At 50.4% G+C, this 12,839-nt stretch overlaps 1 protein-coding gene across 4 annotated transcripts in view; it reads left to right on the top strand.

Annotated features, from left to right (window-relative positions):
* The window catches only part of LOC121481839 (myelin basic protein), a 114,224-nt gene that overhangs the window by 38,196 nt on the left and 63,189 nt on the right, over positions 1-12,839 (top strand). For all 4 annotated transcript variants that reach the window (XM_041739390.1, XM_041739391.1, XM_041739389.1 and 1 more), the window contains exon 3: positions 7,631-7,715. In XM_041739390.1, the coding sequence (XP_041595324.1) occupies positions 7,631-7,715 (85 nt within the window). The remainder of the gene's footprint in view (positions 1-7,630; positions 7,716-12,839) is intronic.

Below are 12,839 nucleotides of genomic sequence, written 5' to 3'. Positions count from 1 at the left end.
TGAACCCATCATATACACTTATCTTGCAGAAGATCATAAGCATTGTAAATAGTTTACAGTGAATCACTGTGACTTTTCTTCTAGGGATCTCAGAAAAGGTAGATGTGATGTGTTTCCTACGCTACCTACACACTGTGGTGGGACTAAGCTTACGGACCCCACACTTTATTTGACTGAACACTGGTCTGATGTTGGTTGGCTTGATGGTTTTCTGATATCGTTTCTGAAGTGTCCGCTTTGTTTAACACTGTGAACTCCTCCAGGCAGCTCTCCATCTTGCTACACCCCCAGCACATTGAGTGGGAACCAGTGAGTGGTTAGGAATGTAATCAGGGAACTCAGGGAACTCAAACCAGATAATACTCCCTGAGTCTAAACCCATGGTTCCCAACTCAAGTTTTACAGTTTGTTTTTTTTTTAAGGTACTGCAAACTTCTCAAAATCAGTTCTTTTTTTTTCCTTTTTTAAGCAGCCTATGATAGGCCTTTCCTCAAAGTCTCACAGTTTAAAATGGTCTTCCAGTTTTAAATGTCACTTTAAAAAAGTTCCAACATATTTCCTGTCCTATTATGTATTTTTTAGTTTGAATCAGACCTTTGTAAATTTTATGACTTCTTAAAAATGTGGCTACAGGACTTTCCCCTCCCATAGACTTTTTAAATTATTTTTTTTTCAGAAATTAGTACAATGATTAGAAACTTGTCCTCTGAGCCATTCCTTCTAAAATTGTCACCTCCAGACCATCTGTCTTTCTAAATTTTGAGGCTGACTAAAAGCATATTTGTACTTACAATTTTGTGTATGTGTACATAGCTATAACCTAAGAAAATCTTTTACAGTGACTGTGATACACTCAAATGGTGGGTTATGTCACCAGGAGGTTACTGGATAAGAAGAATACTAAGTCACAATCAGCTGAGCAGACCAGCGCCTAAAAAACTGAAACCCAAATGCCTTTCACCAGCATTTTGGTTTGTAAATGGCTTTGGTAGGTTTTACTCAATTTCGTCCTTTCCTACTCCACTTGGAGCAGTGCTGATGGGTGCAGCACTGATTCATACTTTCTGGGTGGTTGGAGAAGATGAACCCTATGAATTCCCAGGTCCCTCTTTCCTCACGCGGAGCCTAGTACAGAACCCTCACTGACCCTAGGGATCACTTTGCTGCTTAAAGTTTAGAAGTCAAGGCCAGATGAGGTATTTTGTGTGTGTGTGTGTGTTTTATTCACAGAAAAAAAATGAGAATGATTCCTGGTTTGTACTAGGTTAGAGGACTGGGAATTCCTTACTACCAAAAATGCATTTTCTTTTCTTTCTCTTTTTCACCATTCAAGTCAACATCCAGAGCTGTTTGTACCATATATGGAGGGGTGTGTGTTCATTTCCTGTGGCTTCTGCAGTGAAGTTCCACAAACTGGTGCTAAAAACCCCAAGAATTTATTCTTTCACACTCCTGAAGACTGCAAGTCCAGAACACAGGTGTCAGCAGGGCTGGATCCTCCAAGGGAGACTGTGTTCCAGGCTTCTGTCCTAGAATCTGGTGGCTTCCCGTGGTCCTTGGCTTTCCTTGGTTGGGGTCACATCCCTCTGTTGGCACATGGCCCTCTCCCTGCGCCTCTGTATTCTGCGTGTCAAAATTTTCTCTTATGAAGACACTTGTCACTGGGTTAGGGACCCACCCAGTGCAGGATGACCTCATCATAATGAATCACAACTGCAGTAACCTGATTCTAAACAGAGTCAACATTCCCAGATACCAAGGGCCAGAGTGTGGACGTATCTTTCTAAGGGGCACAGTTTAACTCCAAACAGGGAGTAAAGTTGGTGGCTGACTGTGGGATTTGAGGGGCTTGAGGACGTATGGAGCTTCCTCTACTCCCAGCCAAAGCATCAAGGTGGGACACTGGAAAGGTCACCCAACCAGAGGCCAGAGGCCCCTGAAATAAATATATTTTGTTTAAAAACAAAATAGCAAAGATTCCGTGTCTCAGATAACATGATAAGTATGCAGACAGTTGATTGTATGATGTGAAACTGGGTGCTAAATTTGTGTCTTTTAGTATCTAAATAAGCAAAAACATGTCAAATACATACACGTAAAGGTAGCATTTGTAAATCGGTCTACATGGAGGATTTATATGGGTTCCCCCTATCCTAGCCCCAGGGTAATAGATGCCCAGGGAACCTCGCAGAGCTGACCCTCCCACACTGAGTGGTTATTCTCCTCTACCTCAGCCGTGGGGGTCAGAGGGCATAGGTCAGGATCAGCAAATGAGCCGGTGCCAGATGGCAGAAATAGGATTGGAGAAGGACATTGCCTGTGCTGGGACTACCGCCAACAACAGAGGGAATAGTGTGGTGGCCAGAAAAGATCAGAACCACCGGCACCCCAAGAGCAGGCTCATCTGGCTGCAGAGGTGGCCCAGCTGGGTTAGCATGGGAAACCTACAATTTCCCTGGACCAGAGCAGTGGGTGGTGGCTGGTCCCATGGCACACCTACTTGAGTGAGAACTGGTCAGATCATCTGGAATGTGCTCAGAGGACTCTACATAGCTGAGTGCGGACAGGGCATGGAGGGGGTGATGCAATGCAGAGCTGGAGACCCCAGAGAGTTTTCTCCACTGGGAGAGAGAAGGGGCCACACAATAGGGCTTCAGTCAGAGGAGGGACAGGATTGCCTCCCAGGATGTGGGGAAGAATATCCCTTCCATATCCTGAGACCTGGGCATTTGCTGCCAGAGCCCCTCCTGGCCAGAAGCCCCACCTTCTCAGAGTGGGGAGCATCCCATGCTCCCCTGCCAACCCCTCTGGGTGGGTCTCCCCTCCCATGTCTGCCTCCTGTACCTGCTAAGAGATCCATGCATCTGAGAGTCCCCAGGAGTTGCCCTACACCCCGACAGGTGTTTTCCTGAATTTATCTTCTTTCTGCCACTGTCAAGGAGAAGACCATGTACGTGGTTCAAAAAGAAAAGCAAATCGTGTCTTTGAGCCTTCAGACCATTATGGTTAAGACACAAAACAAAGTGTAAAAATAAAGTTCTTCAGCCAGTTGAAAACATTGTTCTATTCTACAAGCATTTTTGTTGCTCAGCTAAAAGAACATTTCTTGCAGAGCTAAGTATTTGTCATGTATTATAAGAATGGATGGTGCCCAGTGATAGAAACCACCCCTAGCACACCCCTGCATCAGTTTTAAGATCTACATTGCTCTTTCTCAGCTTGTCAATGCGAGACTGTCAGGGAATCTCAAAGCCACAGCAGCGAGAATTTCAAGTGATACCCAGGAATTCATAGCAGTTTGTGCTTTTTTTTTTTTTTTATTGATGGCTCCCAACACTTACAGTTTTCAGAGTTATAGTAAGCCAGAGTCTCCCCACCACAACCAGAAGATGGCCAGGATTCTCCGACCCCACGCCACCACTTGTCTGGGGCAGACTTTTCTGTGTCCTTGTCCTTGCAAAGAGAAGAATCTGTCCCTCTGCCCTGATGACTATAGAGCCACAGGGCTGGCCTCTCAGCCATGTGCTGCCACCTTTGCCTCTTCTCCAGCCTTGCTGCCTTTTGGCTGGATACTTCTGGAATACTCAGGAAGTGGGGAGTAAGCAAACCTGCCGAGGGCCTGGTGTGGTGTGGCCAGGGGTTATGCTGGGGGCCGTAGGTCTCCCTCCAGCCCCTGGGGCGTGAAGATCAAAGCCCATCCAGCTATGAGGAAGGGCTCCGACTGGGCATGAGCATGTGGACCCGACAGCCATGCCAAGGCGTGTCCCCTGACCTTCTGCCTCCTGGGTGGGGGCCCCGGACTCCCCAGACCTTCTTAATTACACTGCGTGCCCCACGAACAGTGCCAGACAGTTTAACTCCACTCCCCCCAACAGTGCTTCAGGTCCAGGTTGGGAGTCAAAGCAGCCGACCAAGCTACCCAGGCACTCCCATACTTCTATTTAAAGAGAATTTAAAAACCCTCCCAACACTAAAGTCTGTTCTATCCCTGGGTTTCCAATTCATGGTGGTCGCCCAGAACCAGAAAAGAGAATCAGGTGCTATCTGCTCTGCTGCTCCCAAGAGCAGCGTGGACGAGAGACCCAAGGCCCTGAGGAGAAAGTGTGGATAGAGTTGCACAGGCCCTGCTGCACTTCTGCATGAGGATGGGAGGGACCAGACGCCTGGTGGCGTTTGCATGGATGTGTTGCTCAGGGGCATCACCCAGGGAGCACAGGCCCGTTGGCTCGAAAGGAGGTTTTATAATCACACAGGAATGATGCCTGTCGAGTGATGAGATTAAGTACTTGATCTAAGAATGCAGCACGTTGCTTGATTTATAATGAGCATTGTTTCGATGTTGTTGAATAAGAGATCTCATCTATATTTAGAAATATTTTTAAATCGACATTTATGTGAGTTTTGTCTTGTGTTTTCCCCTGAATTAATATGAAAAAGTCAGTGGATTCTTACATGGGTCAGCTCTCATATTTAGGCTGCTGCAAGTGAAAATCAGTACCAATATTGTGAAGAAACCATAATCCATTGAAATCCTTTAGACACTTGGGAGTCACAGACATGATTTGAGAATCAGGACATGTTGGGGCAGTGACACTCTGGGTCCTGGGTCGTGGGGACTGACCCTCTTTGCATATCTTCATCTACAAGAAGCTTTTATTTCTTTACCCTGAAAATTCCGTTATGTTTGACACACATCATCTTGATTGTGTTTGTTTTGCTTATGGACATTTTGCTTATTGAAAATGTGTTATTCATGAGGATATATTTTCTATTCATGGAGAAGCAACAGCATCAGGTCTCAGAAGAATCTTTTTATTTGGACAGAAATGAGTCAGTAGATTTCCCGGGCTGCTGGGTACTTTCCACACACCGTCCTGCACAGCCCGTGTGCTCCTTGCTCACTTGTTGGGTGGAGGTGAATAAAATGGCAGCTAAGTCATGTTTACTTCAGTACTTCTCCAGTAATACTTATTTTGTACTTAGTGAAGAACAGGACACTGAGGTCAGCCTCAAAGAGAGATGTGAAACCAGTACACATGACACAAGGCTCCGGCTGAGGCACAGCGGATCCAGAAGGGCTTCCTGGGCCAAGCTTTATTCCATCTAGAATTAAAATGGTAGATATGGAAAATCCATCCTAAACCACCTCCCACTGGAGCAGAAGTTACCTGTTGCAAACATAACAACTGAGCAGCTTTCTCTCCAGCACTTGGTGGGGGTGCCAGGCATGGGCAAGGTCTGTAGACAGAGAGGGTCATGGGGCAAGGATCTGTTCGCACTTTACAGTGTGGTGGGGAGAGGAGTGCACCCATGGGGAGTGGGAGCTGCCTGGCATGCAGAGGGGAGGAGCTCAGGCCCTCCCTGGGGAGGAGGAGGAGGAGGAGCTGAGGACCCAGGCAGGGAAGTGGCTGAAGGCCCAGCAGGGTGAGGTCCTCCCTCCCACCTCCTGCCTCCCGCACACTCTGACCCGCCTGGACCCTGAGGGCAGGAGGTTGGGGGGTGTCCAGGCCCAGGGACAGCTTGGTTTCTGTAACTCTGGGTCCCACACAAAGCCTGTGACGTTGCTCCCGTTCTCAGAGACCCCGATTCCTGATTCCCAGCAACACGAAATAGTTTCTTCCCCAGTGTTGTCCGTAGGATGGACAGCACCGTCTTGCTGCTTTGGCTCTACGTTTCTCAACTGCTCACGAGGTGGAACCGCCCCAGCCTGGGATCTCCCGCGTTCACCTGCTCCCGCCTGCCCGGGGCGGAGTAGAGACCCCACACTCATTTGGTGTGCAGGCTTCCAGCTTCCGGAGGGCACTGGGGACAGGGGCGGGGACAGAGGGCCCACTGTGATCCACAGGACTGGCCTTGGCCTCCCCAGAACCAGGAGGTCCCCTCCCCCTGGGCGTCGCCTTCTCTCCCACCTGCGGCTGCCTGCCTGTGCCTGTTCCTCCCTGGGAATCTGTCCTTCTGAATCAGACCTTCCGTTGATGTGATAGTAATTTATGGCTTCCTCACGGGAAAACACGTATTAGTCAAGATGGGTTTTGTTGCAAGTGGCAAACCTAGCTCCGAGCCCTGAGGCTCAGCGGGGAGGGGAAAGCGCAGAGACAGGATGTCTGGCTGGGTGGGTGGGGGTCCTCGGAAGCTTCTGCAGGGCTGCTGCCGACCTGGGGGCTGTGCGCCCACTCTCCAGAGCAAGGGAAGCTGGGCCTGGCAAACACGCCCCCAAGACATGGCATGGGGACGGAGCTAGGGAGGAGGCAGGTAGGTGCAGGAGCCACGGCAGGAGGGAGGATCTTCATCTTTTTTTCCCCCAGTTTCCTTTTTTTTAACACTCAGTGCCTGTGTGCCTCCTAGGTTCAGAGCGCTTATAGATGAACCCTCATTCCAACCAGCACATGCAGCCACACAATACCAGTATTTCCGTTCTTTTATAGCAAAGGAAACTAAAGCACAGACTTGTCCAAGGTCACACAGCTCATAAATAAAAGCCAAGCCAGAGCATACTCCCAAGCCGTCTGGCTCTGGGGTTTAGTGTTGCTTACTGTGCCTGTCCACCCCCCTTCAGAAGAAGAGTATAAAATGAGAACAGTACGTATCCCTCAGCAATAGCTAGAGACTCAGGGAACGAGGAGAGAGGTTAGGGTGGGGGAGTGATGCAGAGAAATGGTGGAGCCCAGAGTGAGGCCGCGGGGAGCACCTGGAAATGTCCCCTTGTGCCTGTGTCTCGCGAGGCAGCAAACCAGAGCCTGCACAGTGCGGGTTATAACCTGGAAAAATGCAAACCCAGTAAATGGTCCTGCGCAGGAGCCCGGAGGTGCTTGTGGGGGTAACTGAGGCACAGGGTGAGCTGTGGGCCCCGGGGAAGCCACCGCCAGGGTTCCTTGTAGGGACAAAGGTGAGGAACAGAGCAGAGTACAGGGCTTGGCAGGGGTGCCGGGGTCATGGGGGGATGCGAGGGGTGCTGGGGTGGTGGGAGGTGGGGAGATGTGGGGGCGGTGGGGCATGCGGGGTGCACGGCAGGCCTTCCCACAGTGCTTGGGGCAGGGCCTCTGGCAGCCACACTCCCCGTCACACTACTGAAACACAGTTGATTAAACAAATAGAAACTAAACCATATATACTTTATGCCCTTCAAATTTTAAACTTAAAGAGAACGGGCACCCTGGTGGAGGGCGGGCAGCTGGGTGCCACAGGTGGGGCTCAGGACAGAGCAGATTGCCTGGGGGCGCCACCTGGCGTAGGCCAAAGCGCCCGCCCCCCAGGGCGCCCCACTCCCAGGCGGCCGGGGCGGGAAGCCAGGGAGGCCCGGGAGTCAGGCTCGGTGCTGGCTCCTCCTGCGCATGGCTTGCAGCCCACGGGCCTGGCAGGCGGGGGGCGGGGGGCTCCCGGGACAGGCACGGGTGCGACCTGGGGCGTTTTATCCCAGGTGCCTCCCCTGGAAGTAGAGGATGCTCGTGGGCCCGGGCAGAGCAAACAGGCCGGAACTGAGACTCCTCTGCAGAAACCGCCCTGAGCCCAGACACGAGGTGAACGGGAATGTGACTGTCGCAACGTTGAGACGCACACACAGTGTCTGGCGACTACCTTGTTGATGAAGCACCGCCTCTCACGACAGGGCCCTGTTTTGTTTTGTTTCCAGGCTGGAGAGACTCCCCCAGGAGGACCCGACCGGAGGAGCGTCCACCAGCTGGCCCGGGAGGCCTCGGAAGACAACGAGGTGTTCGGTACGTGACAGGGGAATGCGAGGGCGTAGCTTCGGGCGACAGCCCTGTGCAGCTGCACTCACATGGGGAAGGTTGTAATTTTTAATTACGCGACTCGTCTATCAGTCTGTTCCCAGCATCGACAACGCAGACGCCGCAGAAACGTGGGGTAGGTGTCCTTGGTCGGCCTCCTGCTGGCGGTTCTCCCCGGTGAGGCCTGTCCCGAGCTGTCGCGTGCCTTGCACGGTCACTGGACGCTCCCCAGAGGCGTCCCTACAGTGCGACACTTCTCCAGTTATCTCTGTGGCCATTCATGGGTGGAAAACCTAACGGTGCCTCTACGACATAACTGACAGGGAAGTGAAGCTGTCCCAAAGCGCAGATAGTTCAACCACAAAGAATGACTCTGCGAGTATTGGAAAATAACTGTTTTCTATAAAAGTTTCCTTTTCTGTGGTGCCCTGCTGACAGTCATTGCTTTTACGTACGTGGTTCAGAGTCGTTTCTGTGCCCACTGAGGAGAATGAACGAATGCGTTTTCATTTGGTTTTAACATTAAAAAAAAAAAAATCACCTTTCGCATGTGACTACGATGCTCAGTGACTTGCCCACGACCACACAGCGAGGCTAGACCCCATGCAGACGGGTCCCTGTGCCTCACTCTGTTCTCTTCTCCAAGAATTCCCAAGGAGGCAGGAACAGGGGGGCAGCGGGGCACCTGCCCAGACCAAAAATCCCTTGTGTTTCTGTGATTCTGTCCTGGGTAAACACCCGTCATTCCAGAAGTACCACTGCCCACTCAGTATCTTAAACTGTCCTGAAATGTAACTCAAGGGCCCCGAGACTGGAAACAACCAGGTGGGTTTAATGGAAACCAGTGGGGTCAGTCAGTGTGAGAAGAATCCACAGCCCCGCTCATACTGCAGCATGTTGGTCCTTGTGGGAGCTGGGATAGGGCGGGGGGTGGGCTGTCCGAGCATAGTCACTGCCTTCCATAGGGGCGGGGGGGGCATTCCTCGGCGGCAGAGGTGCTGGAGGGACCAGGGGCAGCACATGAGGCCAGGCATCCACGCAGGCCTCCCAAATGCAGACGGAAGGCAGTCTGCTGGTCCGAATGGAGCATCTGAGTGTCGATTTCAAGAATCAATCCACCTGTGAGCCTGTAAAATAAAGGCTCCTCTAGACGGCTTTCTACTCCCATAATCCAGATCATGTACATAAACACATCAAAGAACGACAGAATAAAAATGTCCAGTTTCAGGTTTTCCATATGACAAGAATACCTTCTAGAATATTTTTGGCTAAGCTTACTTATTTTTGTAGCAAACATCATCATCTCACGATTCCCCAGGTGAAATGCTGTCAGGATAGTTCATAACAATGCCCGTCATTCTCCTCATCAGACAAACATGTACACACTGCACATGTGTGCAATGGGAGAAGGGTCTTGTATCATGAGCGTTTCCTTCAATCGGCGTGAGCACCATGTGATCTCTGAAGCTTGTTCAAAGGCAGCTTCAGTGCAAATAGATACTCAGTTTGCAGATGGATTTCTGTAGTTGGTGAAAACCAGGGGGCAGGTGCCCATTTCCGTTATGTCACAAACTTAGGTTTGTCTTCTTTTTTTTATATATAAATTTATTTTTTATTGGTGTTCAATTTGTCAACATATAGAATAACACCCAGTGCTCATCCTGTCAAGTGCCCACCTCAGTGCCCGTCACCTAGTCACCCCCACCCCCCGCCCTCCTCCCCTTCCACCACCCCTAGTTCATTTCCCAGAGTTAGGAGTCTCTCATGTTCTTCTAATGGAAAGAAATGGGGGGCACAAGCAGACTCTGACTGTTGTGTCTACTGTGATGGAGATGCTCGCGTGCGCCCTTGCGTGCAGCCTGCATGGGGTCAGGAAACGCCTAGTCATCCACTTCACAGCATGTGCCACAGACACTGAGCCCAGGCTGAGTCACAGCAGAGGGCGGGTGTGAGGAGCCGTGCCAGCTGACCGCATCCGACCTATGGGGAGGCCGGCCGGGGGGGCCTCATGGCTCCCACTGTTCTGTGCTCAGCAGGCCTGACTAATACAAACCCAGAGGGCCCCGCTGAGCTGCCCGGCATCTGCTTTTTGAGCTTATGGTCATCTCCCCCTCCTGCATCAGCAGAAAGAGCAGGGGAAAGTCTGCAACCCCATCCTTACCAAGCTGTACCAGGATGCAGGAGGCATGCCAGGAGGAATGCCTGGAGGCTTCCCTGGGGTGCAGCTCCTCCCTCTGGTGGTGCCTCCTCTGGGCCTAACCTGACATTAATTAGGTCTAGTTGTTCCACACAACATTTGAAGGACCCAAATTTGTAGCAAATTCCACAGCAGTTTTAAAGTCAAGTGCTACAGTAAATATCCTGGGCATTCTTGATACTTGAATACAGAATATGTGCACAGGGAAAGGAAATAAACATTGCACTTTATAAACACTGTATTGTTAAGTGGAAAATGCAATGTCTTTTTTTTTTTTTAAATATTTTTTTTTTTATTTATTTATGATAGTCACACAGAGAGAGAGAGAGAGGCAGAGACATAGGCAGAGGGAGAAGCAGGCCCCATGCACCGGGAGCCCGACGTGGGATTCGATCCCGGGTCTCCAGGATCGCGCCCTGGGCCAAAGGCAGGCGCTAAACCGCTGCACCACCCAGGGTTCCCGGAAAATGCAATGTCTTAAGTGAAACTATTTAAATTTAGTATTTAAAATTAGCTAAAAAAAAAAATTCCTTCTTGGAATCCAGAGAAACCCCAGAGTGATGAGGGGAGAAGCAGCTACATGGATCTTGACTGTCGATCTTGACAGTCTAATCTCAGAAAATATATCTGAGCATTCCTTTTCAGTTATGAAGTGTTCTACAAATGTCACTCCACATGGAGCCAGCAGCTGCCTCCCACTTTTCCTGACTACACAATAGTTCCCCGAGTGCGATGAAAAACACCATGCTTTCGCAATTCTCTGAACACCCGTGTAGCGACCGTCTCCCAGCTCCTAGCAATCACGCTGCCCTTGGGTCAGAAGCATGGCCCTGTCTCCTTCATCTGACATGTATGAGTCTGCAAGGTTTCCATGAAAGGAGAAAAGCTGTCGTGCCTCAGCTGGTCAGAGTCCAGGCTTAGGGACAGAAGTGGAGGGGCCAGGAAGGCTGCGTGGTGGGGGACAGACTATGGGAGGTGCCCCTAGTGACAGCGTGCACGGCCCAACCCAGCCAAGCTTCCTCCCTGAGGGCTGGAGCCAGTCCTTTCCCAGCAGCACATGGGAGACTTTGACCTACCTTTTCATTTCATGGGAACATCCCAGGGAAGGACTGTCCTTAATCTAAGCAAATCACTGGTTAGAGCACACTCGCAAATCTCTTTGTGTAATGTTTTTTCTGACGGTGTGCAATTATGCTTAGGACGGTTTGCCTGGTTACCCAGAAAGGAAGAAAACACGGTAGCCTAGGGAACCACATATCGTCGGAGCTTTGGGGAACCGGGTTATTTTGTGGTAGGCCGGTGAGCGAGCTTTTTTTGAGCCATGCACCCACACATATGTCATACATGATCCTCATCATTTGAAAAGCAGTCAGCAAGGAAGGCAGCTCATTCGTCCCCATGCCCTCCCTCCAGAGTTCACTGGCAACGGAGCTAACACAAGGGCAGACCAGGTGGTTGAGGTGAGCGGAAGCCTTGGGTCTCCCTAAATTGTAGTGACAAAGGAGCAAAATCCCCCAAAGAGGGCAGCCCTGCTCTTTCCAGAATAGTGTAGTTCCTTCCAGACGGGACCCACATCTCCAGAGTCAGAGCAGAAGAGATGAGTGCCCCGCACATCAGGTGAGCTCCAGCACAGCTCTGCAGGATTGCAGGGTCGCGAGAACATAGCGTCCTTGCCTCAGTGCATGATTTGTGCATGGCTCGTGCATGGCAAGGTGAGGTGCACGTGGCTAAGTGAGGTGCACCCTGCCTCGGTGTGTGACACATGCATGGCTAAGTGTGGTGCACCCGGCAGATGGGGACAGACTCCTATGGAGAACCATGGGGGGAGTCCCTCACCACTCAAACACTGCAGGGAGAATTATTGATGTATACTGTTCAGCAAGAAAGTATTCACCCTGGGAACATTTCAGTTTATACGAGTACGACATGTTAAGTACATATGTGTGTGTGCAGGTGTGTGTTTCACAATGCTTGAGTTAGCTCACAATAAGAAAATACACAGGGGAACAAAATAGAAAGAGCGTGAAGTCGAGGTCAAGTCAAGTAAGACCATGCAGGTCAACTGAATGGCGGTTGTGAATATGTTGAACCTGGATCCCAGCTGCCCAAATGGAAAATGAGACCCTGTCCTTTTTTTTTAAATTTCTCATTTTATGTAAGAGGTGATGCCACTGCACCACCTGTTAGCTGTGCCATTTCTTGCCCATGTGTTCATCTTCATGGGCCTTGGTTTCCTCCCAGGTCAGCAGGGGAGATGAGAGAATCCACCCACGGCTCACGAGCAAGCTGACCTACGTCCACCTGGAGGGCACCCTGTCCCCCCACGGTGACCATCAGCGGGAAGTCTGCGTGCATCCCTCAAAGGATGCAGCTGTGTTTAGCCCGTTGTAAGAGCTTTTCTCCTACTTAAATTTTTATCACCAATAATCACGTGGCCATGGACCACCACAGGGTAGTTTCACAGCAAGCGTAGTGATTAGTTTCATAGGTGGGTTATCATTATAACCTACTGGTTAATGAGCTTCCTCCAACCTGGGCGCATAGTTTAAGGCACATGTCCCGCTTGTGACCTGGCCTCGTCGGTGTCATGTGTGGCTTGTGCACACCTTACCAGGACCTCCAGGGCATGGGCTAGAAAATACTCTCTGCCACAGACATATGTTCTGTGAGAAGTTTAAAAAGTCATTTTTGTTTGTTTGTTTCCAAGACGCTTCCATGAGGAAATCTTGTTGAGATACTATTTCAAGAAATATTTATATTTGATCAGTTCTGATTACTAGACGAAGCCACCAAACTAGAAGAAGCAGTCATGACTGATGCAAAGTTCTATCTCAAGGTGGTAATGACCAAAGGCCAGGGACATGCTCCGTGGCTCCTATGGGCCCTTGGTTCACAGACCCTCTGCATGGTCATCA

This window comes from Vulpes lagopus, chromosome 24 (genome assembly GCF_018345385.1).
Source record: "Vulpes lagopus strain Blue_001 chromosome 24, ASM1834538v1, whole genome shotgun sequence".
Classification (NCBI taxonomy): domain Eukaryota; kingdom Metazoa; phylum Chordata; class Mammalia; order Carnivora; family Canidae; genus Vulpes; species Vulpes lagopus.
The sequence above is the reverse complement of the archived record's forward strand: the minus strand, read 5'-3'. Positions and strand labels throughout refer to the sequence as shown.